The following is a 27,612-nucleotide window of genomic DNA, read 5'->3' as shown; positions in this document are numbered from 1 at the left end:
AGGGTGATGGTTTATATTTAATCTACTTTGATTTGGAAGGGGTTTATTCTGGGGGGGTGTTTCAGCTCCCAGCACCCTAGGGTGGCCCAGCCCTGCTGCCACTGGCACCCAGCCCTGCCTGACTCAGTGCTCCCAGGCACCCACACGTCGGCTGTGAGCACCCAAATCCCAACTTGCTCCCAGTTTTGCTGGGCACGGGGTGAGTGTTTGGGGGTTCAGGGTGGTGAATGCACCAGGGTGCACCCTGGTGAGGGGGGTTGCAGGGTGCTGCTGCGGGTGTAGGGTACCCAGGTGTGGGGGGGGATGCAGTCTAATTCGGTGCATGCACAAACTCACCCCTTTTGCCAATGCAACCATGGTGGCAAACTGAGTAATTGCCAGGCAGCAGTGACTCACCGGAGGGTCAGTCCCTGTATGTCCGCATGGATCTGTACGTACATGGTCCCTATGTAGAGCTGTGGGTGCACTGAGACCTTCCTCGGTGCTGTCTGCACCCCATGGATGCATTTCTGCCTGCAAAAGGGGTGGGCGCTTTGGGTGTTCTTTGCTCCCTCCTCTTTGCCTGTGCAGAGCTGGTTTAGGGTGCAATCCCCCTCCCTTTGCTCCTTTGGGAGGGCTTGATTCAAGATTCAAATGCCACCTGAAAACCTAGAACTGATGGCTTCAATTTCTATCAATCATTGCCACTGAGATGCTTTTCCTGCTACCCAGACCCCCAGAAGGGTCTGTGGAGGGCCTCCCCTTTCCAGATATTGGGATAAAGGGGATAAAGCCCTCTCCACCATGATGCTGGGGTGCTGTTCCCTCTGGCAAAGAGGTTTTCCTGGCAGGGCTCAGCCCCTCCATAAGCAGCAATCCCAAAGGAAAAAGTGGGCTTTTCCGGCTGCCTGCAAGCCATGCGAAGGGCACCAGGATAAAGGGATATATATATATATATATATATATATATATATATATTTATTTGCTTACTTCTGCCTGGCTTGTTTGGCTGGTTCCAAGCCGGAATAAACCTGACAGCTACTGAATGTGTTTGCCAGGGGTGTTTTCCAGCAGGGCTGGGCAACAGCAGCTGGGGTGTGCTGGCCTTGGCAGCGGCAGGAAACTCCTTTCCCAGTGGGGAAAACAGCCCCAAACACCGATGAAATAGGTAAGGTGGGGGCAGTTTGTAGCCGGGATATTGCCTTTAAGTGCATACAAACGGGGGGTCCTTGCGCTGATTTAATATATAGTGTATTTTGGGGTCTTTTCTTAGTGGTGTGGGGGAAATGCAGCTGAATGGGGATGTGGAGGCACCTTCCGGGACTTTGAGCCCTGCAGCTGATGGCTTTGGTGTAAAATATCCCGGGGAAATGCCTCTTTTCATGACCATTTTGGAAGCTCCTGCTGCAAAATCCCCCCCCCCCCCCCGGTCCAGGCTGGTTTTGCACTGTTGGCAATGAGAGGGTTAACGGGTTGCTCTGGCGTATAAGGGGTTAAAAGGCAAGGACGGGGCTGAATCCTGCTGGGGGTTATTTATTAGGATAGGGAACACCAGGGGTGTAAATCAGAGCTGGTTGGGAAGGAGGAGAAGGCGGGGGGGAGATGCCCAAAATCCCGGCATCCCTCGGTGCAGCCGCTGGACCGCGGCTGCCATCCGGCTGCGAGCCCTCGGCCGCTGGGATTTGGGGGTGCTGGGGTGGGTGCGTGGGTACCGGTTGGGTGTCACCCACCCTGGGCACCCCATTGGAGGGGTCTGTGGGATCCATCCCTATCCAGGGGGGGATTTCTCCTTGTTCTCCCTGACGCTGCCTCCCCGCCGGGGGCCTGCTCGGCCGATGCGGATACAAAGCCGGAGGAGCCGCGGCCTTCCCAGGTCAGCCAAACCCCATCTCCCCTCCCCTGCTTGCCCATAAAGCCCTCTCTCCATATGCATAAGCCTCATATCTATAGGGACTCACATCCTCTTGCAGGAGGAGGAGGTCGCCCTTTGCCTCCCCTCGGCCGCCGAGGCTTCAGGGCTTTGGTTTTCTATAGAAAGACCTTAAATCTGTTAAATTGCTATTAAATACCTAAGCCCAAAGCAGCAGCAATGAGAGAGGAGGTGGCTCCTGCTGCATCACCCTAATTCCACACCCATTCCTGGGCTTTTTCACCCCAAATCTGCAATGGGTGCAAATCTCTCCTGGGTTTTTCCCCCAGCTGGGATTTGCGGCACCTGCGGGAAAACACAATTTTGGGCGGGGGGTTGAGCTTCCTCCTGGATAATTTTGATGGCAAATCATGGGAATTTCCCCCTTTTTGGTGATTTATTTGGATATTGGTTGCACTGGGGCACAAGGTTGCGTTGCTGGAAGGTTGCAAAGGGGGTGAAGTGCCTGCAATATCATTTCCCATCTGTTTCAAGGGGGTTGTAATGTATTACATGTGGTTTAGGGAGATGGCAGCTTGCAAAGAACAGATTTTGCCCCGAAATACCGCCTAAAAAGGGGCACAAATGCGTTTTGAAGGTGAAAAAAGCAATATTTGATAGTTCAAGCAGAAGGGGGTTCTGCCAAACAGGGTGAGACATGAAGCATAGTGGGGTCCATGAGCTCAAATCTGGTGGTGCCAATGCCTGGTGCTGGGTTTTGTGTCCCTTTTTAGCCATAAGAAGGTGACCCCTGAGCAGCGGGAGGAGTTAAAATCACTTTAAAAGGGTGCAAAACCTTTTAATTTGGTGCTTTGCAATAAAGCAGACCCCAAAGTGTTAGGAATTGTTTGGGAAGCACTAATAAGGGGGGGGGGGAACCCCATTTTTTATGCATTTGTTGTTGTTTCTGTTTAAATTCTTCCCCTTCCAAATTCCTTTCCAGGATAGTTTTGCACTGGGTGAACTTTGCAATTGCTTTGCAAAGCATTAAAGGGCGGAGATTGGGATAAGCATCAAACTGGGGAGGTTTTTGGCACTAAATTAGGCTTTTTCTTGCTTTTGGGGTTTCTTGATAAGAAATATTTGTGGAATGGGCTCTTTTTTCTTATTTAAGTGCTGTAATTCTGAATTTTTACTGATTTTTTTCCCCCCATTTCCCCTGCATTTGCACTCACGGCACGAGCTGGGCAAGGGATGGATTTTTTCCGGTTCATCAGTGATGTTGAAAAGGAAAATCAGGAGGAAAACGGTGGCAGTTTTCCAGGTTTTGGGTCTTTAGTTGGAGTATTTGCCCAGAAGAACCATTTTGAGGTGAAAGAGGGAAACACCGTGTTGAGGAAAAGCTCTTCCTGGAAGATGATGCCTTTTGGTGGGAGTTTTTCAGATATCATCACAAATTGCCTTGAATCTTGAATTTTCATGGAGTATTTTTAGGGGGAATTCCCTCTTTTGGCTTTTTTTTTTCTGGATAACCCCCTTTTTTTTTAGGGAGGAAAAAAAACATCTTTTGGCTTATCTGGGGGGGAAAAACCCCATCACTTTGCTCTTGTTTCATTCCCACCACCTGCTGAGCCATCCCTTATCGCTGCCAACCCCAACCGCATCAAAATGCCCAATTGGGGGATTGAGGATGGCTTTTCTTCATTGGAGCCCCCATTCCCACTGTGCCAACTTCAAATCTCCGCAACTGATTCCTTGGGAAACTGGGAAATAAACCACTCAGCCCTTGGAACACAGATAACGCTGCCGCACAGACCCACGTGGGCTGGGGAAACAACTTACCTTGGAGCAAATACTTGCTGGCTTATTTAAAATCATTAATGTAAAGGACTGGGATTTAGGGAGAAAACATTCCTGCTTTACCCGGGCTCTCCCTGGCACCCTGTGTGCTGGAAATCATCCAAATAGTATTCCTATAGTCTCTGTTCCTATAGTCTCTATTCCTATAGTCTCTATTCCTATAGTCTCTATTCCTATAGTCTCTGTTCCTATAGTCTCTGTTCCTATAGTCTCTGTTCCTATAGTCTCTGTTCCTATAGTCTCTATTCCTATAGTCTCTATTCCTATAGTCTCTATTCCTATAGTCTCTATTCCTATAGTCTCTATTCCTATAGTCTCTACTCCTGTATTCTTTATTCCTATATTCTTCTTTGGATAAGGTGATGGTAGAAAATCATCCAGATGGGGAAATAAGCCTTGAAGCTGCCATTGGGATGTGGGATCATCGTTTGGAGAAATTATAAGGAATTGGGGGAAACTTTGGGGAGAAAAAAGCTAATTCTTATTTCTATTTCCTACCCCCATCTGTTATAAATAGCGCCAGGGTTATTTATAAGGAGGGATTAACGTGGCAGGGATGCAGACAGAAGCAGGGGGCATTCCCAGGGTAAATCCTGCTGTGTTTCCCTGCTCTGATTTTATGGGGTTTTGAACCTGTTTTGTCTTCTGGGAGCCCCTTTATTAAAGAAAAAGGGGATTTGGTGGGAAGATGCTTTCCTGGGGGATGACTCCTCGGGGCTGGCACCCAGCCCTACCAGTTGGGACCTGTCGCTCTGTCCTGGTGGCTAAATATAACCAAACTAAAGCCAAATAGTTGTTGGTCGCTGGGCTCTGCACATGCTCCTGCTTTTCTGCTTTATTTAGACCGGGATCTATTTATTTTCCCTCCCCACCCAGGTTGGGAGGGAGACGGGGCTGAACCAGGGCTCGTGATGCTGCCTCCAGCTTGCTGGCGACAGGGTGAGGACCCAGCAGCTCCTGCTGCCTTGAAATCCGTATTTCCGAGGATGATCTCATATCCCCACATCCTTCTTGGGTTACAATTGCATCCCCACGTCCTTCTCGCATTATTCTGCATCCCCTTTTTGCTATCTCAGCCTGGTTTGGAGCAGCTCGCTGATGTAGGGCACCCCACCAGCTTTCCCCCCACCCTTCCCCATCCCATGGGATGCATTTTACTACTGGGATGTTCCTGCCCCTCCTAGCACTTTTGCTGTGACAAATGATGCCAAATAACCCTTTTCCTCTTAATTTAGCCAGCCCCAGCTAAAGGTCATGGGGGTTGTTTTGGAGACCTGGTGATTCTCCTTGGAAGCAGCCATGAAAATAACCAGCCCTGGGACAAAATTGGGCTGATGGGAGCTTATGTCAACTGTCAAAATGGGATGCGACCTTCTCCTGCCCTGCTAGTGGGATCAAATCGGGATCGAGCTGCAGGGGCCTGGCTGTGCCTCGTCCTCCTGTTCCCCTCTCCGAACGCAGAAGCCATCGTGTTGCTGGAAGGGTGACCGAAACCAGTAAGCAAACTGGTTTTTGGATGAAGCCCATCAGAATCCCTCTGCTGGGCTTGTTTTACCCATTTATTAATGCTTTTAACTTGCTTTGCTCTTGCTTTTGGAGGCACTGCTGCGGGAATAGTGCCCCTCACAGTGGTGGGTTTATGGCTTGGGTGGCGTCGCATCCATAGGGATAAAACCCGGAGCTTGCGAAAGGGAGGGTGAAGGGAATGGCCTGCTCCCACCCTCATGGGAGGCAGGTTAGGTGACACCTGAGAGCAGCCTTGGCTGCCAGCTGCTTTCTGCTTCGAGGGGCAGGCAACAGCGTTCAAGGAGGAAAAATAAGTGTCCCTGGGTCCTCCTCCCAAGCAAATCCCTATTAATGTGTTTGTGGAGGCAATGGGCTCGTTGCAAGGGTGGCTGGAAGAGGATTTGCAGCAGTAACACGGGTCGAGGAGGGGAAGAAGAGGTTTATCTTTAATTTGTTTGGTGTCTGGGCAAGGGTTGGATGAGTTTTAGCTCGATGCTTTGGGGGGTTTGCAGTGGGATGGGGTTGGGGTTGCAGCATCAGCTTGTGCATGTGCAGTGATTGCAAGGGCTTTACCCCTTTTCTAGGGGTGGATGCATTCTACCTCCCTACCTGCTTTAAGGGGTTTCAGTACAGGGGGAATAAATAGATCCTTTTCTTAAGGATCATCCTGGGTCAGTGCATCCCCTGTATCCACTTCCCAGAGGGAATGAGGGTCCAGGCAAGGGAGAAATGGTTGCTGGGGGTCAGGCTGTCTGCAGCAGGGAAGTGGCATCCATCGTGCACCAGTTCCTGCTTCCAGTAGGAACAAGTCAGCAGAGTTTGGTTCTTTGCATCCCCTCTCAGGGTCATTTCTCTCCACTGCATCCTCCCTTGGGCATGGGGGTCCCAGCTCTGTCCTTCCTCTTCCTCTTGGTGACCTTCATGCCAGGCGTCTCTGGTTACGGGAGCGGATGAGCCATCGATCCCAAGGAGGATTCGTGGCGCTTCCCAGCCTCCAGGACCTTCAAGCTTGATGCTCGGAGCTGGATTTGCCATGCAGGGGATGGATTTGCTGTGTACAGGGTGGATTTGCTGCACATGAGCTGGATTCGCAGTGAAAACTGCGACTTGGGACTGACTCTTCTGCTTCCTTGCAAGGTTTTGCAGCAGCTGGAGCTGGTTCCACCACACTCGCAGTCTCCCCATGTTGACTCCTCTTGCAGGGATGGATTTAGGGGTGTTCATCCTCCCTCACAACCCATTTCTCCTTCTCTCCCACAGGAAAGCCTCAGGGAAGGGCCCAGGTGGAGCATCTGGACCCCCTGCGCTATGGCATCATCTGAGCTGTCCCCTCACCCTGCAGTAGGTACTGTCAGCCCATGGGAGCTGGGGTGATTTTGGTGGGGAGACACCCAGGTTTGGGCAGATACAGGGTGCATCACCATGGGGCACCTTCCACATCCCCATTGGAGCCTTTGGGGATCATGAAAACTTGAAGGGCTGCTGAATCTTGCATGCTTTGGGGATGATGCTCTTTTCTGTCCGCTGCAGCCCTCCATCGCTGCAGCCCTCCATCGCTGCAGCCCTCCATCGCTGCAGCCCTCCATCGCTGCAGCCCTCCATCGCTGCAGCCCTCCATCGCTGCAGCCCTCCATCGCTGCGTCCCCACAGGGGGACAACAAGTGACAAGGTTTCTGCTCACAGGTGACCATCTCGCCCCAGAGACCCCCAGCCCCCTGCCCCACGGGGAGGAGGACCTCGGTGAAGCCTTTGACTTTGAGGATACTGAGGAAGAGGAGGAAGAGGAGGACTCAGCGGCTGATCCCAGCAGTGAAGTTGTCCTCCGGGCACCCCCTCGCAGGCGCCGTGCAACCAGCTCTGGAGGTGGTGAGGAACACAGGCCGGGGGGGTCCTCAATGTCCCCACCATGTCCCCTTCGGATGCCCAGGGTGGCACTGCTGCAAGCCTGGGTGCCAACACCATTTCTCTTCCTGTTCCCTCTCTGCAGATGGGCTGGTGCTGGAGACCCAGGAAGGGTATGTGGGGGTTTTGGGGGAGAAAGATGCAAATTTGGCTGGAAGGAGGGCTTGCAGCATGCATGGGAGTGCAGGAGGAGGGGGGGGACCCCACCAGGGATGGGGGGACCCTCTCCCTGCACTCCCCGATGCTGATGCATCCTCCTGCCCTGCAGCAAACAACACTGAAAAAGCTATTTTGGGGTCTTGTGTCATTCCCATGTGGGATGCTTGGATCTACTTAAAAAGCCGCTGTGAGCCTGCAACCCAGGCCCCCCCAAATCCATGAAGAAGGAGGCATGCAGCTGGGGGGGGGTGTCACAAATACAAGCTTTATCTTGTGCCTGTGAACCCCAATAATAGGGATAGAGGGTTATGGGGGGGTGAGGGCTTGCGTGCACCCCATTTGCACCCTGAGGGGCTCCCTGACCCCTTCCCTGCAGGCTGCCAGTGGGGGTGAGCAATGGGGAGGCTGGTGGAGACCCCCACATCGGTGCCCAGACCTGGAAGAGGAAAAGCGGCCCCGAAGGTGGGTAAAATGCTGGGAAAAGGAGGCTGCCGAGGCCTGGGAGAGGTTTCTCCATCCTGGTTTGATCCTTGGGCGCTGACCTGAGTCTCTGGGGTTGGATTTGTCCCCCCAAAGGTGTGCGCTTTGAGTTCCCGGAGGTGGAGGATGATGTGATCTACGATGATGTCCCCTGTGAAAACCTCGATGCTGAGCAGGATGGTAGGGACAGACCTATCCCCCCACCTTTATTCCCCATTTTCTGTGGGTTCCCGTGGGAACACGAGCCCATTTTCCAGCTGGGAAAACCGAGGCATGCTCTGCGAAGGAGACGCACATCCTAAAGGAGGATGCTGAGGGGGATAACAACGGGAAAACCACTGGGGTTTGGGAGGGATGAAGGCAGAAGTGTTACCAGCAGGGCTGCAAGACCCTGAGGATTTGGGGTCCCTGGGGAGAGGGAATTGCCTTCCTGGATGGAAAAGGAGCTGGTGTTTGCTTGCCAGGCCTGGGGACGGAGCACAGCCTGATCTACGAGGAGGTGCAGCGCGGCGAGGGGACGCGCCTGGGGGAGGACTTGGGCTGGAGCTCCAGCGAGTTCGAGAGCTACAGTGAGGATTCAGGCGAGGAAACCAAGCCAGAGGCTGAGCCGGCCAAGCAGCGGGCGTCCTTCCAGCCCAAGGTAACACTTGACTTTATTTACTGTGATTGTTTCCCTTCTATTCCCCTGGGTTTGCTGTATGAAGGCACCGGAACAGCCAGGTTTGATGGTGACGCAGAGGATGCTGCAGTTCCCCGGCTCAGCCGGTCTGAAGCCAGCCTCAAACCTGGGGGGTTCATTTCTTTCTGTTTCTTCTTCCTTCCCTTACTCTTTTTCCCTTTGGTTCCGCATCCTGGCACTGCTGGAGCGTGGCTGCTGCCCTTTCCCTGCGCTTCCTCCTTTCCCTGCTCGAGCGAAGCTGGATTATGGGGAAGATCTGCCTGTACTGTGCTGCTTTGGGATGATTTCTCCTCTTTTTTGTGTTTTGGCTGCTTACCTGGATCTCTTCTCTGCCTCCTCTGCCTTCTCCTCCTGCCTGGTTTGCTTTGGGCTCAGCTTTCTCCAGACCTGAATAGACTAAAGGAGAGATACGTCAGGACTAAGAGGGACATCCTGGCTTTAAGAGTTGGGGGGAGAGACATGCAGGAGCTGAAGCAGAAGTACGATTGGAAGGTACTGTCCCTCCTCTGTCCCTTGTCCCCCAAATCTTCCCAGGGGCGGGAAAACACTCTCATGGAGATTATCCAGGCTGAATTCATCCCATTTTATCCCCCAGAAGAGAAGACCCTTGAGTTAAACATCACAGAGCTGCCTCTCGTGTCCATCTGTCTTGCAACTGCCCAAACCATTTGCTTTTTGGGTGTTTGTCTTTTTCTTTTAAGGGGCGTTTGGACCAAGCGAGGTTTCCTGTGGGATAGATGGATCTGAGAAGGTTTTTCCCCCTGATAACAGGGTGGAAATCAGGTGGGAAAGGAGATTCCTGAGCCTTTCCCAGCCCCAAACCATCCAGGCTGGTACTTCACGGCCAGTTTGGGGTTGGGAAGGAGACGCTGATGTCAGCTTGGGCTAAACCTGCTCTGATTTGAGGTGTGAAAGTCCAACACCCCCAGCCTTTGCTCTCTCCCACATAAAACCCCAGCCAGTAGAAGGGGATGGATGCACTTGTGCCTCCCTTCCCTCTCTCCTCTTTGCTTTTGCTGCATGCTCATGCTTTGCCCATGCCTGCTTGCTTGCAGTTGTGTCCCTGCAGAGGGAGGAGAGATGCTGGAGCCATCCTCCTTCCTCAGCCACGTGCCTCATCTTCCTCCCCATCGGGCTGCATGGGAAAATGGGGATGATGCTCAGAGGGGATGTTCCCAGGAGGATGATACCACTGTATCAGAACCCAAAATGGGAATGATGCTCGAAAGGGGTGTCCCCAAAGGAATGGTAACAACTGCATACGAACCCAAAATGAGGGATGATGCTCAGTGGGGATGTCCCCAGGAGGATGGTACCACTGTATCTGGACCCAAACTGAGGGATGATGCTCAGTAGGGATGTCCCCAGGAGGATGGTACCACTGTATCTGGACCCAAACTGAGGGATGATGCTCAGAGGGGATGTTCCCAAAGGGATGGTACTGCTGTACCCAAACCTGAAATGGGGGACTATGCTCGGTGAGCATGTCCCCAGGAGGATGGTACCACTGTATCTGGACCCAAAATGAAGAATGATGCTCAGAGGGGATGTTCCCAAAGGGATGCCACTGTACCCATACCTAAAATGGGGTTCTGGTGCTGCCTCAAGCCCTCCTGCTCCCTCTCATCCCCCTAACCTAGATGACCCAGCTGATGAAAGCAGCCAAAAGTGGCACCAAGGATGGTTTGGAGAAGACCAAGATTGCAGTGATGAGGAAGGTGACATTCCTGCACCGGAAAGAAGCGCCAGGTAGGTGGGATAACCCTCCCCTTGCTTTTGAGAGCCAAAAAACTCCCTTTTTGAGGGTATTTTCTTAAAAAAACGCATTACAAATCCTATTGCTTTCATCTTTGCTGACCTGTTCTGGGCATTTTAAGCTCTTACTTGATATCTTTTCACTCTTTGCCATCCCCATGCAAGCTTGGTTGGTTTGTCTCGCTCCAAACACCCTTGTCCTTTCGGGAGCAAGGCAGTGACCCCTCCACGCAGCACCCATGGGTGCCCCCTTTGGACACAGAGCAGGATCTGCCCTGAAACCCTGATTTTTTTGGGGGGTGTTTTCCTAACCCTCCTGCTGTCGTGTAGGGGATGGGGAGCGGAGGAGGAGGGTGGTGGAGGCGGAAAAGCACCGCCGGAGCTCAAGGGTCTCCCTGGAGCATCACAGGGGAGGTAGGATCCTGGTGGGCAGCCTCATGGCTAGGCTGGGGCTGCCCAGGGTATCCAGTGTGTGTGTGTCCCAGCCTTGCTGCATGACCCCAGCGTGGCTTAGATTAAATGCTTTTGGTGTCCCTGGGATGCTGGAGAGCATCTTGCACCCAGAGTGCTGTAGGGCGTGGGAATGCTCTGTCCCCACGGCATGGAAATGGGGAGAATCAGAATCATAGAATCAATAAGGTTGGAAAAGACCTTTGAGATCAAGGCCAACCTTAAGCTCAGGACCAAGTCTACCACTAAACTGTGTTACTAAGGGCCTTGTCTATATGGCTTAGAATCTAGAGTAGTTTAGAGTTGGAAAGGACCTTGGGATCATCCAGTTCCAACCCCTGCCACGGGCAGGGACCCCTTCCACTAGAGCAGCTTGCTCCAAACCCCTGTGTCCAACCTGGCCTTGAACACTGCCAGGGATGGGGCAGCCACAGCTTCTCTGGGCACCCTGTGCCAGCGCCTCAGCACCCTCACAGGGAAGAGCTTCTGCCTTATCTCCAACCTGAACCTCCCCTGTTTGTTTGAACCCAACACCCCTTCTCCTATCACTACAGTCCCTCTCCAGCATCCTTGTAGCCCCCTTCAGATACTGGAAGCCTATGTGAACACTTGCAGGGACGGTGCGTGCAGCCCTGCCCTGGGCAGCCTGTTCCAATGCCTGAGCACCCTCTGGGGCAGGAATTGTTCCTCAGCTCCATCTAAACCTGCCCTGGTGCAGCTTGAGGCCGTTTCCTCTTGTCCCATCCCTTGTTCCTCGGGAGCAGAGCCCAGCCCCCTGGCAGGTAGCTGCAGGGCAGGATCTCTGTGGAGCCGAGGGCAGTGATCCTCCCTGCCAAAATTAGGGAAGGAAAAAGGTCACCCGGCACCAGCGCCCTCCCCTCCAGCCCGGTCGTCCCCGTTACCGGCTATTTATAGGCGCCGGGATGGGGCCGGGGCGGCCGGCTGGGGCCATGTGGAAGAAGCGCCCGTCCCTGTACCGCGATGCCGCCCTGGCCCGCTCACCCTCCTCCTCCTCGGCTGCTTCGGCCTCGGGTAAGGGGTCCCCGTGCCGGGCACCAGGCACCCACCTCTCTCCTTCCGTGTTTCCTTCTGCGTGCTGCTCTTGGCTCCTTCCCCCCCCCCCCGTTTTCCTTGCTTGCACCCACCCTTGGAGCGAGGACGAGGGCGCTCTTCCTCCATCCAGGGTGGTCTTTTGGGGACAAGGAGCCTTTTTGTCCCCTCCCTGCAGGGAGCTGGCTCGGTCCCTGCTCGCAGCCTGACTCATGCTGGTGTCCGGTGACAGTGGCCGGGCCTTGGGTAGGGACATGCGATGCTGGGAGGACGCTGGGTCCATCTCCAAACCCGGACGCATCCCGAGCCGAAGCAGCTCATGGGGCTGCAGGCTTTACTTTAGACCCCAAACCGGGCTAAACCGGGGTTTATTGGGTGTGTGGTTGTGGGTGTTTTCCCTGCAGGGGACTCGGAGGAGGAGGACACGGGTTTCCTGGAGGTCACGGTGTCTGACATGAAGCACCCACCACCGGAGCTGGGCCCCATGCCCGAGGGGCTGAGCCCGCAGCAGGTCTGTGTGGGGCGGGTTGGAGCTTTGGGAGGGTAAACCACGGCTTCCCCTTGGTCCCATGATTGAGCAACCAGGGAAAGGGCAAGTCAGCAGAGAGCGATGCTGCTGTGTCAGCACTTCTGCAGCACGCTGCGCCCACATTCCCCTCTTCCATCCTGTTGTTTGGGGCTGGCCGGGGAGGGGGGGCACAGCGGCTGAGCCCCACTGTTGTTGTAGGTGGTCCGGAGGCACATCCTGGGCTCCATCGTGCAGAGCGAGCGGAGCTACGTGGACTCCTTGAAACGCATCCTGCAGGTGGGAGAACCCCTTGTTTGGGATGGGGAGCACAGGGGCTCAGGGATGCTGATGCACCGGCATCTCCCACAGGATTACAGGAACCCGCTGATGGAGATGGAGCCGAAGGTGCTGAGTGCTAGGAAGTGCCAGGTGGTGTTTTTCCGCCTGAAGGAGATCCTGCAGTGCCACTCCATGTTCCAGATCGCCCTCGCCTCCCGTGTGGCTGAGTGGGACTCAGCAGAGAAGATCGGGGACCTCTTTGTGGCCTCGGTAGGAGGGAAAGTTGGGGGACCACTGCTAAACCTCCCCCTGGACCGCTCTCAATGATAGCGGGATGGGTTGCAGGGTTTAAGTGATGCAATCACAACGTGGGGTACAACCAGCATCCTCAGCATCATATATATGTGTGTGTATGCATATACATATATATATATATATGAAGTCATGTAATGTTTTGGGTTGGAAGGGACCTTAAAGCTCCTCCAGCTCCAACCCCTGCCACAGGCAGGGACCCCTTCCACTAGAGCAGCTTGCTCCAAGCCCCTGTGTCCAACCTGCCCTTGAACACTGCCAGGGATGGGGCAGCCACAGCTTCTCTGGGCACCCTGTGCCAGCACCTCAGCACCCTCCCAGGGAAGAGCTTCTGCCTAAGAGCTCATCTCAGTCTCCCCTCGGGCAGGTTAAAGCCATTCCCCTTGGCCTGTCCCTACATCCCTTGTCCCAAGCCCCTCTCCAGCTTTCCTGCAGCCCCTTCAGGCACTGGAGCTGCTCTCAGGTCTCCCCTTCAGGAGCCTTCTCTTCTCCAGGCTGCCCCAGCCCAGCTCTCTCAGCCTGGCTCCAGAGCAGAGCTGCTCCAGCCCTCCCATCAGTTCTGGGCTCACTCCAGAAATAGATGAGAATCCCCTACTTTGCCAACCCCCATTTCTTGGGGAGCTCCACGTTATCACAGCTCTCCTCCCTCTCCCCAGTTCTCCAAGTCGATGGTGCTGGACGTCTACAGTGACTACGTCAACAACTTCACCACTGCCATGTCCCTCATCAAGAAGGCTTGTCTCACCAAACCCGCCTTCCTTGACTTCCTCAAGGTCAGCAGGACCCACATGTGGGTGCACGGTGCTGCTGGTCACCGTTAGGGGTGACAGCTCCTCTCTATTGCCTTTTCCCCCCTGCAGAAGAGGCAGATGGCCAGTGCCGACCGGGTCACGCTCTATGGGCTGATGGTGAAGCCCATCCAGAGGTTCCCTCAGTTCATCCTGCTCCTGCAGGTACAGGTGATGGGTTCCTGCACACATCTTGTTTTGCAGCCTGGGTGCTGTGAGAAAGGGTTTAGCAAGGGATATGCTTTGGGGTTGCCAGCTTGGTTGTGTCTTCGGGGACCATCCCAAGGATCATCTCCCACGCTTTGATTTTGGAGGTGCTGAAGGTGCCTCCAGTCATCGCGTCCTCGACAGGGCTGATTTTCCTGGGGTGGCTTTTGTCCCCCATCCTTTCCCTGCTCCAGGACATGCTGAAGAACACCCCCAAGGGCCACGCAGACCGCTTGTCCCTCCAGCTGGCCCTCACCGAGCTGGAGACGTTGGCAGAGAAGCTCAATGAGCAGAAGCGCTTGGCCGACCAAGTTGCCGAAATCCAACAGCTCAGCAAGAGCATCAGCGACCGCAGCAGCCTCAACAAGGTGGGTCCTTCAGCCTCGCCTCCTCCTCCTCCTGCTGGGTGGATTTTGGAGCTGGTGGTTGAGTTTTGCTGCTTCCACCTTCCTCTCCGTGTCGGGGGCTTCAGGAAGCCGGGACCCCTGTTTTCTCCAGCAGGGCGTTGAGCTCAAGCAAATCTTGAGGTTGGTGCAGGGAAATTCCTCTCCACGGAAAAGCAAGGACCAGCTGCTTGGTTTTGCAACCATTGGTGGAATAGAAGTCCCTTAAATGAAACTATTGCGACACATCCTGAGGCTGGGGACTGCCCTGGTGGCAAAAACCACAGCGGGGCACCCGTGGAGCTCATCCTGGCACCGGGATTTAGGGTTGGGGATTGAAAGGAGACTCAAGAGGGGCTGCAAAAAGGGCTATGTTGGTCTTTCATGGCTCTGCCTTCTTGGTGGTTGGACATCCAGGGTGCAAAGGAGTTTGGCATCTTGTGGCTTCAGAGCATGTTGCACACCCGTCCCTGTGGAGCTTAGGGATGTGCATGCTCCTGGTTGGAGGAAAACCCTTGCAATAGGGGAAAGGCAACCCAAATGTGGGGCAGGAGCCTCACAAGAGCCCCCGAGCTGACCCTCCATCCCCTCTGCAGCTCCTGAGCTCGGGGCAGCGGCAGCTCCTGCTCTGTGAGACGCTGACGGAGACGGTGTATGGGGACCGCGGGCAGCTCATCAAGTCCAAGGAGAGGAAGGTTTTCCTGCTCAACGACATGCTGGTCTGCGCCAACATCAACTTCAAGTACGTGCTGGTGGCCCCAGACCCCCAGAATCACTTTGCAAAGCCACCAACATGGGTTTTGCTAGCGCTACCCAAAGGACTTGTAAACCCACTTCACCTTACAAGCACAGCATCGACCAGGTTGGAAAAGACCTTTAAGATCAAGTCCAACCATTACCCAAGGGACCACCAAGACCATCACTAAACCATGTCAAACCTTGTTTTGGAGGGGAAACTCACTTGGTTTGGGGGTTGTTTGCCCCCCATTTTTGGCATACATCCACACAAAGCCTCCATCCCCTGGTGCTGTGGGGTCCTGGAGCTGGTGTGGGGTTTGGGAGCCTGCTGAGACCTCAGGGCTTGGTGGAGGTTGATGCTGCAAAGGGGGAAACCTTTGAGTTCCCCATAATACCTCTTTATTAATCATTTTTTCCCTCTTCCAGGCCGGTGAACCGAGGGTAGGTGCTGAGCGTGGTCTGCTGTGGTTGCGTGCCCCATGTCTGGGGGTTCAGGCATGGTGTGGGGTTGCAAATGGGGCTTGGCTTGCACAGTGCATTTTGTGAGGGCTTTCAGGACGAGTCATGGTGTCTGTTGGTTTACTTACGTGTATCTTTGCATCCTCCCTTGGCAGAGGGCAACTGGAAATCAGCAGCCTGATGCCCCTGGGTCCCAAATACGTGGTGAAGTGGAGCACGGCCCTCCCGCAGGTGCAGGTGGTGGAGGTGGGACAGGAGAGCGGTGCCTATGACAAGGACAACATTGTCATCCACAACGCTGGTGCCAAGAAGCACGCTCCAGCCGGGCAGGCTTCCCACAGTGAGCACCCATCCTCTGAGCCGGTGTTGGGCTGGTTTCCATGGGGTGGGATGCAGCATCCATCACAGACCTCATTTCTCTGTTTCTCCACCCAAGATAAAGTCTACCTGGGGCCACCACGGCTCTTCCAGGAGCTGCAGGACCTGCAGAAGGACCTGGCGGTGGTGGAGCAGATCACCCTTCTCATCAGCACCTTGCATGGCACCTACCAGGTATCTACATGCCAAAACATGGTGGAACTCGTGGATTGGGTAGAACGGAGCTTGGATGCTTTGCAGTAACCATGTGGTTCCTCAGAGATCACTGGACACTTCATCCTCCTGAGCCCCATGGAAGGTTGGGGATGGTTCAGGCTTGTTTTGAAGGCACTTCCATCGTTTATGGCTTTTCCCTTAGAACCTGAACATGACGGTGGCCCAAGACTGGTGCTTGGCCCTGCAGAGGATGATGAAGGTGAAGGAGGAGGAGATCCACTCCGCCAACAAGTGCCGTCTCCGTCTCCTGCTGCCTGGGAAGCCGGACAAGTGAGTTTGTGGATCATAGGTGGGCTCTTCCCATCCCGAGGAGGAGGCTGAAGATCAACCTGGTGATGCTTTCCCTATGCAGATCTGGCCGCCCCATCAGTGTCATGGTGGTCTTCATCACTCCAAACCCCTTAAGCAAGATCTCCTGGGTGAACCGCCTGCACTTGGCCAAGATAGGACTACGTGAGTAGCCCTGTGGGCATCACCCTTGCTTTGGAAAGCCAAATTTGGGAGCTGGGGGGAGCTTTGCATCCCTTCAAGCCTCCAGATGCAAAATGGGGTGGGGGGAAGAATCAGAGCAAGGCGATGGAGAGCATTTTGGGGTTTGCACACTGGAAATCATTGGGATTGGTTCATTCTGGCTCAAAATACTTCGCATTTTGCTGCTGTTGGGTGGCATCTCCAGGTTGGCATCACAGTGATGGATTTCTGTTGGCTCTCATGCCAATGGTGTCAGGGTGACCTGTTTTCCATGAAATAGGATGAACTTGTGGCTGCCCCATCCCTGGCAGTGCTCAAGGCCAGGTTGGACACAGGGGCTTGGAGCAAGCTGCTCTAGTGGAAGGTGTCCCTGCCCGTGGCAGGGGTTGGAACTGGATGAGCTTTAGGGTCCCTTCTGACCAGTCTATGCTTCTATGAATAAGCAAGGGAGGAGCCATCCCTCCTGCAGCTTCCCTATCCCTATTCCTATTTAACTCCACCAGCCACTGCAGCAAAAAAAAAGAGAGATAAGTTTAATGGGAGACCAAAATAAATCCTTTGAAATCCTATTTGAGTGCTCGGGTGCCTCCAGGCTGGAATGATTTTTGATTCTCTTGGTTTAAACAGTTTATGTGTTGTTTGGCTTTTTGTTTTCTTCTTTAATCTGGGATGCCTCAGGGATAATCCTGTAGCCGTGAGTTAGAAATGAAAACACATTAAAGCCTAATGTGAAGAAACACATCAGGGTGATTTCCCCCCCCCCCCCCCCCGCCTCCTTTGCATATACATTATCTGGGTTTTGGGGGCTTTTTCTGCTGCTGCTCAAGGTGGTTGCTTGGCTGTGTGCTGCTGTAGGGTTCAGTTGTTGATGGAAAGGGGTGAGATGTACCCCAGGTCCACAGATGATGGGGATTTGGGGCTGGAGATGAGAGCCTTGCACATAAAATTCCTCATTTTGGGGTCCTACCAGGGAGGGAAGGGATGCTGGGGGGTGTCTTGGCCATCCTTGATGTCCTTTGCTTGCCGCAGGGGAGGAGAACCAGCCGGGCTGGCTCTGTCCTGATGAAGACAAGAAGAGCAAAGCTCCTTTCTGGTGCCCTATCCTGTCCTGCCACATGCCTGCCTTCTCCAAGGCCCTCGACCTCCAGGTAGGAGCGATGGCCAACCTCTTCTCCACCCTCTCCAGTACCTCCTTTCCCTTTTACATCCAGCATTTTGGGACATAAAGGCAGAAATCCCATGATGGATGGGCCGGATGGGGTGGCCATGCTGGTTGCAAAGGCAGAAGTTGGTGTGATCCACCCTGGAAAACTGGAAATGCTGTGGCTGGATCCCAGATTTTGGGGCACACACTGATACCTTGCATGTGTTGGGGTAATTTGGGGGTGCTACAGCCCCCTGTATCCTGTTCTCTCCTGCAGCTCAGCGCTGCGGTGCACAACCCGGTGCAGTCCTCACTGCTGGGCTTCTCCGCCGTCAGCACCTCGCTGCCACAGGGCTACCTCTGGGTAAGCAAAACCACCCCAAAATGGGCCAAAACCCGCTCGGTTTGGGTCACTCTAGTTGCAGACCCTCTCTGCAGCACTGGTGGCTGGTGCTAACCTCCCTTCCCCGCTCCACGCAGGTTGGAGGGGGGCAGGAAGGCGCAGGGGGGCAAGTGGAGATCTTCTCCCTCAACCGCGCTGTGCCGCGCACGGTGAAGTCCTTCCCGGTGGCATCACCGGTGCTGTGCATGGAGTACATCCCTGAGCTGGGCGAGGGGGACCCATCGGGAACCCAGGAACCCCGACTGAGCACCGAGCAGCCCCCTGGATCCCCGCATCCCACCGTGTGCTTGGGGTTACAGGATGGCAGGTGAGCCCGCGTCTTGGGTGCCATCACCAGCACCGAACCTTGAGGACCAGCATATGATCTCCTGCATCTTCCCCTGTTCCCTCCCCAGCATCGCAGTCTATGGCAGCGTGGACACGGGGACACCGTGCTTGTTGACCTGTAAAAGCCCAGGACTGCAACCCGTCCTCTGCTTGAGACACAGCCCTGAGTACCTGTTTGCGGGGTTGCAGGATGGGACCGTGGCTGCATACCCCAGGAGCAATGGTGAGGACACCTCTGAGTGTGCTTTTGGAGCAGGCTTCTTGGTGGGACACCCAAAAAACAGGGAACGGGAGGTTCTTCATGCTAGTGAGAGATGCTGGCTGCTAAATAGTGCTAAATCTTAGGTTTTAATGTATTTTCCCCTCTATTTCATTTCTCCTCGCAGCCCATGCTAAATAATAGCCCAGGTATTTTGCATTGCCATGATAAATGCAAGAGGGGCTTGGTTTTGGGGGAGAACATGGAAAACAGTTGTGGTGCAAGGGCTTGATGTGGCAGCAAAGGGTTTGCTTGTAGGGTGGCTGCACGAGGGGGCTGCAGGCTGAGTCTAACAATGGGATGAACAAGGTCTCAGAGCTTTTGGCTTTAAACCCCCACCTTTTTAGTGCTATAAACTGAGCCCCTCCAAACCCCATCCACACAAAAGCCCTCTCCTTTATTAGCTTCACATTGGGTTTGTTTTCCCCGGCTCCAGCTCAGGCCGAGGCTTGCAGCTTGCAGGGGCTCCTGGGCTGTTAAGTACCTTTGCTTCATCACTAGAGGGTAGGAAAGAGCCTCAAATCTTGTGCTGCACCGGCCTAATTTTGGACAAAACCCCTCATTTGAGCTGCGAGGACCTGCAGCGAGCAGCACCCAAGTCAACGCGAAGCCAGTAAAGCCACTTAAACTGCATTTTGGGGTGCTGCTCATCCCCTTTCCCACCAATTAAAGCGGCTTTCATTTAATCTGGGTTGCGTAAATGCACATTGAAGGCAGCAAGCGGCTGGCAGGGCTGCGGGGTGGAGGTTTTAATCTTATCCCCATCTTTTTGGAAAGCAAAAGCTTTCCCAAAATAGCTGGTTTTGACGATGGGAATTGGGATGTGCTGAAAGGCGGCTCGGTTGCAACCCCCTGCGGATGGAAGCAGAGGTCTGAGCGCCCCAAAAGGGCCCTTTTATCCCTCAGATCTTACGGATTTAGAGAAAGAAAAACTGTATTGGAGCTAAGAAAATGAGAGCAATTATCTATTGAAGCTGCTCAGCCACTGGTGGTGGTGAATTCATCCGCATCCAGGTTGGATGCTGTTCACAGGGACACTCCAGATCGGTCCCGGATGAATCGGCTCTGGAGAGTCACTTCAAGAGCAACTAAATTTAAAGGGGAAAAAGGGATTTTTTGGCTTTTCCTGCAAAGAACATGCCCAAGTGTTGCAGGTGGCCAGTTGTTTGCTGCTAAAAAGCTGTTTGCATGGGGGCAAAGGAGTTTTGGGGGGGTTGAAGCTTTGGCTGCGAACTCCCCTCATCCTTTTGGTTGTGGCATTGGGATGCTCGGAGGCATCCTGGGTGACACTGGGGACATTGAGGGTGGTTTCAACTGCATTTGAAGATGCTTTTTCCCTTTTGCTGATCATTTTATGCCCCTCATTTCTGCTGCAGGGGGGCTGTGGGACCCGGCGGAGCAGCCCACCCGCCTGGCTGTGGGTACCGGCCCCGTGCGAGCTCTCCTGACGCTGGATGAGACCCTCTGGGCCAGCTGTGCCAATCAGGTCACTGTCCTCGATGCCACCAGCCTCCGTACCCAGGTAGGGAGCATCAGCAGGACCCCTGTGCCACATCCATGTGGGGTGGCTTTGGGGGGGGAGTCACACTGGGTTAATGCACGTGCATGGGCACATCCCTGCCTGTGTGATGCCCAAACCAACCCTTCTGGGCTGGTTTTCATCACTTTTGGGTCCCTTCTCTCCCACACTGGGTCATAGGAGGAGGATGCTGAGACGTCTCCCGCAGCTGCATAATCAGGGAACGCTGAATAGTTGCTTTTTGCTTTAAAAAAAAAAAAACCTCTTTCGCCACCTTTAATTTTCACATTTAGTGCCCAAATTTAGTTTGCATGTATTAGCTGTCGTAAATCCAGCCTAACGGCGGTGCCGGGGATGAATAATGCATCGAGGGCTGGATTCGTTTCCAGTCTCTGGCTTTATTTATGACAGGTGGGAATTTCTGCAGAATGAAAGTGATGGGGGGAGGCAAAACTAGGGAAGGGGGAAGGAGTAAATAGTGTTTGATGGAGAGCTGGGGAATAGGGTCTTGGGTCTGCCTGGATGGGATTGGTGACTTGGGAATAAGCCGTCAGGGGGTAAAACCCATGTGGGGTGGGGAACAAGGAGGAATAGAGACTTTAAGGTATGTTAAAGATGTCTATTCACCCCTGTTTTGGGCAGGATTTGGTGGGGAGAGGGATGCTGTATGCTGGGTCCAGGGGATCAATGCCAGCTCCTGGTTTTGCTGCTGCTTTTAAATCCTGAAGCAAAACCACGTCTCAAAGCCATAGGAGAGAGGAAGGTGAAGTTGCTCCATGCAGGTTTCTCCCTCAGTGGTTTAATTCTTTGATGCCAACATGAGTTTTTACAATGGGCAATCCCTCAATCCTGCCCAGGCTGCAGCAGGGGGGATTTTTGATGTGGAAAAGGTGGTTTTCCTGCAGGCTGTATCCTGTATCTGACAGGGAGATGCTCAGGCAGGGAGCTTGGGAAGCAGACGGATCAGTCTGTGATCCCCACATAGCTCTTGTGGAAGGGCTGAGCCTTTGATCGCTGACTTTTGGGGTTTGAATCATAGAATGGTTTGGGTTGGAAGGGACCTTCAAAGCTCATCCAGTCCAAAGAGCAGGGACATCTTCATCTAGATCAGGCTGCCCAGAACCACATCCAGGCTGGCCTGGAATGTCTCCAGGGATGATGGAAGCAGGAAGGTCCCGTCGCATCTTGGGATGGGTTTTACAAGTACATTTAGTCTGGCAAATGAATCTTTTAAAGAAGAAACCAACCCTGGAGGGGTGGGAATGACTGTGTCCTTATCCCAGAATCACCCAAGAAGGGTTTGGAGATGAGCTGCTTTCAGTGTCCTTGGCCAAAACCAGAGCTGGTGAGCTGGGATGGGACCTCAAAGTCACTCTGGACCCCTCCCCATGCAGCTTTGTAGCCCTAAAGCTGGACACAGCCCCAACCAGCAGCAATTTTAGGGAACAACCCTTTGATTTCCTATTTGCCATTCCCCATTGGCAGCAAACCTTCGAGGCCCATCCGGACACAGAGGCCAGCGTCACACACATGATCAAGGCAGGCAGTGGGGTCTGGATGGCCTTTTCCTCGGGCTCCTCCATCCGCCTCTTCCACACTGAGACACTGGAGCATCTGCAGGAGATCAACATCGCCACCAGGACCACCTTTGTCCTCCCAGGTGAGCTCCCCTTTCCCTCTGGCTCTTAACTGCAACGAATGGGCATATTGGGGCATCACCCCATAGGCATGTTGCTTTGCTTTCTGGCTGTGCTGAATTGCAGAGGAACTGTGCAAGGAATTGACCTGGTTAATGGTGTAAAGCTTGGACCAGTCTGTCACTGACTGCCGAGGGAACTGGTGGCATCTTTGCACCCATGTGTACCTCCATGCATCCAGTCTGCACCCGTGCTCCTATGCTTCTTATCCATACGTCCCACCCTTGCACATGTGAGTGCATCCCATCATTGCATTTGTGCACCCCATGCTTGCGTATGTGTGTGCATCCATGCATCCCATCTTGCATCCTTGTGCCCCGTCTTTTGCACTTGGGAGCATCCTTGCATGAATCTTCACACCCTATCTTTGCACCCATCTTCATCCCCATGTGTGCATCCATGCGTCCCATCTTTTCACCCTTGCCTGCATCTATGCACCTCAGCTTTAGACTATGTGTGCATCCTTGCATGTAGCCTTGCTCCATCTTCATCCCTGTGCATGCATCCTTGCACCCCATCTTTGCTCCTCTGTGTGCGCCTTATCCTTGCACATGTGTGTGCATCCATGCACCCCGTCTTTGCACCCTTCATGCACCCACATACCGCATCTTTAGACCGTGTGTGCATCCTTGCATGTAGCCTTGTCCCATCTGCATCCCTATGTGCGCATCCTTGCACCCCATCCTAGCATTCATACATGCATCCTTGCACCACATCCTTCCATTCATACATGCATCTTTGCACCCATACATGCATCCCTGCACAAACCCCACTGCCGTTGCCCTGAGCACCCCTCTTTCCTCTAACTCACCATCCAGCACCATCTCCCAGCTGCGTTCACCCATGCTGCTTTCACCCCTGCCGGGCTCACAAGCTTGTCTCCCTCCTTGTTCCAGCTCCATAATTGTGTAATTAGTCAGGAGCACGATACTCCTGTACAGTCACTTTTCCTCTTGCTTTTTAGGGCCTGTTAAAATATTTATCACTTCCTTTTCTTGCTGGGCGAGTGCGCGCAGCTATTAATGCGCTTTTGAACTTGCTCTCCCTCATCCTTTTTAACTCGACAGGTCATTAATAAAGTCCTCCCAGAGCAACCAGAGTTGCATCTCCACAGATAGATTGCTCTGACGAGGCTGACGCCGTGCAGCCTTAAGTCCTGGCAATAAAATATTCATTTGCCATTAGAAATCTTGCTTTATTATTTTCCTCCTCTTCTTTTGATTTATTTATACCTGGAACGCTCTCCTTGGTGTGAAGACCTTCACCCAAAGGCACTGCTTGGTTTTAGGGGGCTCTGGAGTATGTTCTCCATGAAGAACCCATTGGTGATGGGTTATTTGGGAAGATGCTGCGGTAAAGGCATCCCTCATCCTCCTTTTTATCCCCACAGGTCACAAACACGTCCGTGTCACCAGTCTCCTCATCTGCCAGGGTTCGCTTTGGGTCGGCACTGACCAGGGCATCATTGTGCTGCTGCCCGTGCCTCGCTTGGAGGGCATCCCCAAAATCACTGGTGAGCACCCAAACAACCCACCCGACATGGATTCAACCTGATTTAGGGGCTTGTTTTTAGCAACCTCCCTCTTCTCGTTGGCAGGAAAAGGCATGGTGTCCCTCAACGGGCATGGTGGCCCCGTGGAGTTCTTAGCGGTGGCATTGAGCACGTTGGCACCTGATGTGCTGAAGGGTGACCAAGATGAGGAAGAGGAGGGCGAGGAAGAGAAACCCCCGGAACTGGATGGACCCCCTCCTCGGGAAATGAGGAAAAAAGGGATTTTATTACAGTATCGCCTCCGGTCCACGTCCCACCTCCCGGGGCAGCTGCTGTCCGTGCGGGAAGCGCCGGTCGGCGGCTCGCCGGCACACACTGAGGAGGATGGCTCCATCTATGAGATGGCCGATGACCCCGATGTGTGGGTGCGGAGCAGACCCTGTGCCCGTGACACCCCCCGCAAGGAGATCTCCTCCGTGGCCATCATCTCGGGGGGCCGGGGTTACCGTAACTTCAACGCCGAATCGCCGCGCCGGGGCAGCGATGCCGACAGCACCCTGCTCATCTGGCAGGTCCCATTGATGCTATAGCACCCCAGGACCGGCCCCCTCCACCTGGCACCTACCTCAAAAAGCCACCCAAAAGCTGCCGGGGGTGGTCCTGCCCTGGGGGCATCACCCTGGATGTTTTTTAAAGAGGAAAAAACTGAAAAATGGGCTTTTTTTCCCCCAAAAATCCAGCTCTGGAAGGGGAGTTTTTAACGGTGGGAACGGTGACCTCCCTGCAGGCTTTGGAGGTGCCGGTTCTTCTGCCGAAGGCGTCTGTGTGTCTGCGTGTGAATATCTCTCTATATAAATATATATATAAATATGATGTATATTATTACCTGTATAAAGACAGAATCTGTATATATTGGGGCACCTGGAGATGCAGAAATAGTGGTGGGAGCACTCAGTGGGTGCTGGTTGCGCCAAAATGGGGGCTGTTGCTGAAATAGGCATTTTTTGACTGTGAATTGAGGATATTTGTTAGAAATCCCCTGCTTTTGGGAGCTGAGTACAAGTGGCTTCCAGAGGAACGGAAATGTTGGGAGCGTTGAAATAAACCCTATAGGAATCAGTGTGTTTCTTTGCAGTGCTTTTGGTGCAAGTGTTTTCTTACTCTTGTTTCAGCGACAGCATCACAAGGGCTTGTTGAGATGTTCACATTTGAGGATGTGCAGATCCTTGGAGCTAAGTAGCAATAGGAAATCCCCAAATGCCTTTTTTTCCCTGCAGAAATGATGTGGGATAGAGGGGAAAATGGGGAGAAGGATGTACCCCATCGCTTCCATCCCTGGTACCCAGACTTCGCTCCATCCATAGTGGAGAAACCCAGGGCCAGGGAGGTGGAAACTTGTCTGAGGACTAAATCAATTTATAATGCCATCCTCTAACTGGCTTCAATTTGATTTTCATTTGTAGCATAACAATTATCAGATTGATATTCCTGACTGCTCAACCTTGAAATGGGACCGCGTGGCTCCTGCTGCCAGGGAACTGAGATTATCCGCCTCGCACCGATCTCAGTCGTTTTCTAATTAGCCATCAAATGTGCTTTGCTGGGGTTTTCTTTCTTTGCCCTTAAAGTCTTTTCTGATTAAGTTTTTCCCCCATCTCGGCTGCATGAACCAGCACAAATTGGGTGGTGAAGGCTCTGGACCAGCCGTGGTTGCAGCCGAAGGACCGTGAATACCCTCGTCAGCATCCGTGATGCCCATGGGAAGGGTGGCAAGGAGCTGGTGGCTTTTCCCATCTGTTTTTCTCTTTTCCTTTGCAATTTTGGTACCTTTGGGGTCGGTGTGTGGGAAAGCAGCTGGTTCTCAAGGGATATCAACCCGTGGCATGGTTAGGAGGGAGTTTTCATGCTCTGTGATTGCAATTGCAGAGTTAAATACATACATACTTATTGCAGCGCTGTATGTAATGCAAACCATGGAGTTTGCACTTGATTTAGCAGGGGGACATTGTAAAAAACAACTTGTGGAATCCCAAATGCTGTCTCTGTGTGCTCAACAGCCACCTGAGCTGTACTTTCAATTAAAATACCCCAAAATGAGGATGCTACAGAGAATCCCAGACTGGTTTGGGTTAGAAGGGACCTGCCACAGGCAGGGACCCCTTCCACTAGAGCAGCTTGCTCCAAGCCCCTGTGTCCAACCTGCCCTTGTGCACTGCCAGGGATGGGGCAGCCACAGCTTCTCTGGGCACCCTGTGCCAGCGCCTCAGCACCCTCACAGGGAAGAGCTTCTGCCTAAGAGCTCATCTCAGTCTCCCCTCTGGCAGGTTAAAGCCATTCCCCTTGGCCTGTCCCTACATCCCTTGTCCCAAGCCCCTCTCCAGGTTTCCTGCAGCCCCTTCAGGCACTGGAGCTTCTCTACCACCTTGGATTCTTTATCTCGTTCCAAGTTAATATCCTTCAGTTAATGAGGGTGCTTCTTGTGCTGCCTGCCAGTGGTGGGTATTGTCCCAGAAGTCCAGGGGCATCACCAAAGCCAATGGCTTTTGTTGCTGCCACCGTAATGAGCCACGTTATTAACCCAAGTGTGGTCCTACGCCAACCTCACCCCACTGGGGGACAGCCTCGGGCAGGGTCACCACCTTCTCCTATGCACGGGAGGCAAACCTCTTCTGGTTTAACCACAGATGGCATTTAATTCATTAAATATATATCTTTATTATAAATATATCTTTATTTCTATGCTGGTATCCTTTAGAAGATGCTTTTTTTTTGCAAGCCTTGAGCCCTCTCCCCTCATTCAAGCTGTGTGTCCTGCCCCAGTGCTCATCTTCCCAATCTGCTGCTTTTTATTATTCCATTTTTCTTCATTATTCCCCCTTTTTCTTCTCGATATTCTCTGTATCGATCCCTTTCCCAGCCTCATCATCCCACCCGGATGCTAACGTGCCAGGGCAGCTGGTGAGCTTGTTGCAGGTGGTTGTTTGCAAACACCCAGCAAATGCTGTTAAGCAGAAGCCTTCCTTTAATGACTGTGCAGGCAGAGGAAGATAAAACCCCAGGACACTGGTTTAGAAAAGAGAGTTCTTTGCTTATTGCCTGGGGTGGGGGGTGTCTGAGGGGCTTCAGGCAGCCCCTTAGCTTCTGAGAGCTTGCAGGAGGAGGGTTTGGGCTTAAAATAGAGCTTTTTTGCTGCCTTGAAGGGTTAGAACTGGTTGGGGTGTGTTGGTTTTTTCTTTAAGGAGGACCAGGCTCAGAACCCTTATCCCGTGGGGATGCATTGTGCATGGTGCATCTCACACGCAAGCATCCTTGTGGTTGCATTTGCAGTTGTTCACAAAGGATTAGAGGAGGCATTTGCCAGCTATGGGTAACTGGGAGCTTCTTCCATCATGCTTTCAAGCCTTGAGGATGCGGAGCCTCCACCCAAATCAGGCTCTTTCCCCATCTGTACACAGCTGGAGTTCTCCTTTCCTACCTTCTTCCATCTTGTTTGGTCTCCACCAAGTGCTGCCCATAGCCTGGCGGCAAACAGCCTGCCAGGCCCTCATCCGTATTGCAGAGGATGGAGAGCGATGGCTTCAGGAGCAGCCCCTGTTCCAAAGCCCCTCTGAGTGATCGAAAAGCTCCTCCTGGTTTGGGGTGGCTGATCAGTGGGATCTCTGTGGCTCTTTCTTTGTCTTAAAGGCCCTGCTCTGCTCACTGCACGTCCCTTTGCAGAGAAAGAAGTGTGGCTGAAGCAACTGTGTCCTTCAAACAGGCAGTGCTTGGGTGGGGGATAAGGTGCATTTATGAGGTTCCTGAGCCTCAGGAGAGGAGAGATTTCCTTTATCCCCTGAAATCTGGGAGTGGAAATCAAATCTGAGAGGGTTCTAGGAGGGGGATGTGGTCCAGCAAGGGGAGAACAGTCTTGCGGTGCTTCCCCTCTGCTTCTACCCCAGAAGATGCAGGCAAAGCTGGTTCTCTATCTCCTTATCCATCATCCCCCTCTGTTGCCTTTAATCAAGCTGGTTTGATTCCCCTTGGATTCTCCCCCCCCTCCTTCCTCTTTGCAAGATATGGGTAGAAAAGAAATAGAAATAAATATATAATAATAATCATCATCATAACAAGCAGCATGGGAGCCTGGGGGGAAAGGAGCAAAGAAGAAATTGCTTTGAGCTCCAAAGGCAAGGCCCCGCTCTGAAGATGGGCTCGCCTGAGATTTGGGATGAGAAACCTGCCTTGAAAGGAGCAATTAAAAGAGGAAAGCAATTAAATTGCTGCAGAAGAGCGGGGTCCAGGAGATGGGGTGGGATGGAGAGGGCTGGGGGTTACGCTGGGCACTGCATCTTTCCTCAGCCTTTAGGAGCACTCAGATGCTGCA

General features: G+C 53.2%; 1 protein-coding gene across 6 annotated transcripts; it reads left to right on the top strand.

The window, feature by feature from the left end:
- The first annotated feature begins 65 nt into the window (after nt 1–65).
- On the top strand, nt 66–24,368 carry ARHGEF10L (Rho guanine nucleotide exchange factor 10 like). 6 transcript variants are annotated; one of them, XM_062623591.1, is made up of 29 exons: nt 66–199; nt 1,038–1,147; nt 6,455–6,539; nt 6,878–7,060; nt 7,182–7,209; nt 7,632–7,717; nt 7,832–7,915; nt 8,200–8,375; nt 8,790–8,906; nt 10,055–10,163; nt 12,074–12,180; nt 12,397–12,474; nt 12,547–12,726; nt 13,425–13,541; nt 13,629–13,721; nt 13,958–14,131; nt 14,743–14,888; nt 15,499–15,683; nt 15,780–15,895; nt 16,080–16,207; nt 16,290–16,390; nt 17,438–17,556; nt 17,830–17,916; nt 18,033–18,262; nt 18,351–18,505; nt 19,918–20,063; nt 21,546–21,720; nt 23,148–23,270; nt 23,355–24,368. In XM_062623591.1, exons 3-29 carry the CDS (start codon nt 6,503–6,505, stop codon nt 23,837–23,839), a joined length of 3,765 nt encoding a protein of 1,254 aa, XP_062479575.1. In that variant the 5' UTR covers nt 66–199; nt 1,038–1,147; nt 6,455–6,502; the 3' UTR covers nt 23,840–24,368. The 6 variants fall into 6 exon arrangements, with proteins under 6 accessions (XP_062479575.1, XP_062479576.1, XP_062479577.1 ...); XM_062623592.1 differs by lacking the exon at nt 1,038–1,147; XM_062623593.1 differs by lacking the exons at nt 66–199; nt 1,038–1,147 and adding an exon at nt 1,591–1,852 and having other exon boundaries at nt 6,896–7,060.
- Nucleotides 24,369–27,612: the final 3,244 nt, after the last annotated feature.

Source organism: Pezoporus occidentalis, unplaced genomic scaffold (assembly GCF_034315485.1).
Source record: "Pezoporus occidentalis ecotype Australia unplaced genomic scaffold, CSIRO_AGI_Poc_V1 ctg255, whole genome shotgun sequence".
In the NCBI taxonomy this organism is placed as follows: Eukaryota; Metazoa; Chordata; class Aves; order Psittaciformes; family Psittacidae; genus Pezoporus; species Pezoporus occidentalis.
Note: the sequence above shows the minus strand (reverse complement) of the source record. Positions and strands in the feature narration are given on the sequence as shown.

What these genes read in the sequence shown, in the direction of transcription:
- ARHGEF10L (XM_062623592.1), top strand. Translation starts at nt 6,503, where the DNA reads ATGGCATCATCTGAGCTGTCCCCTCACCCTGCAGTAG. An exon ending in GACCACCTTTGTCCTCCCAG is followed by an intron (nt 21,721 to 23,147) that starts GTGAGCTCCCCT and finishes TTATCCCCACAG; the next exon opens with GTCACAAACACGTCCGTGTC. An exon ending in GGGCATCCCCAAAATCACTG is followed by an intron (nt 23,271 to 23,354) that starts GTGAGCACCCAA and finishes TCTCGTTGGCAG; the next exon opens with GAAAAGGCATGGTGTCCCTC.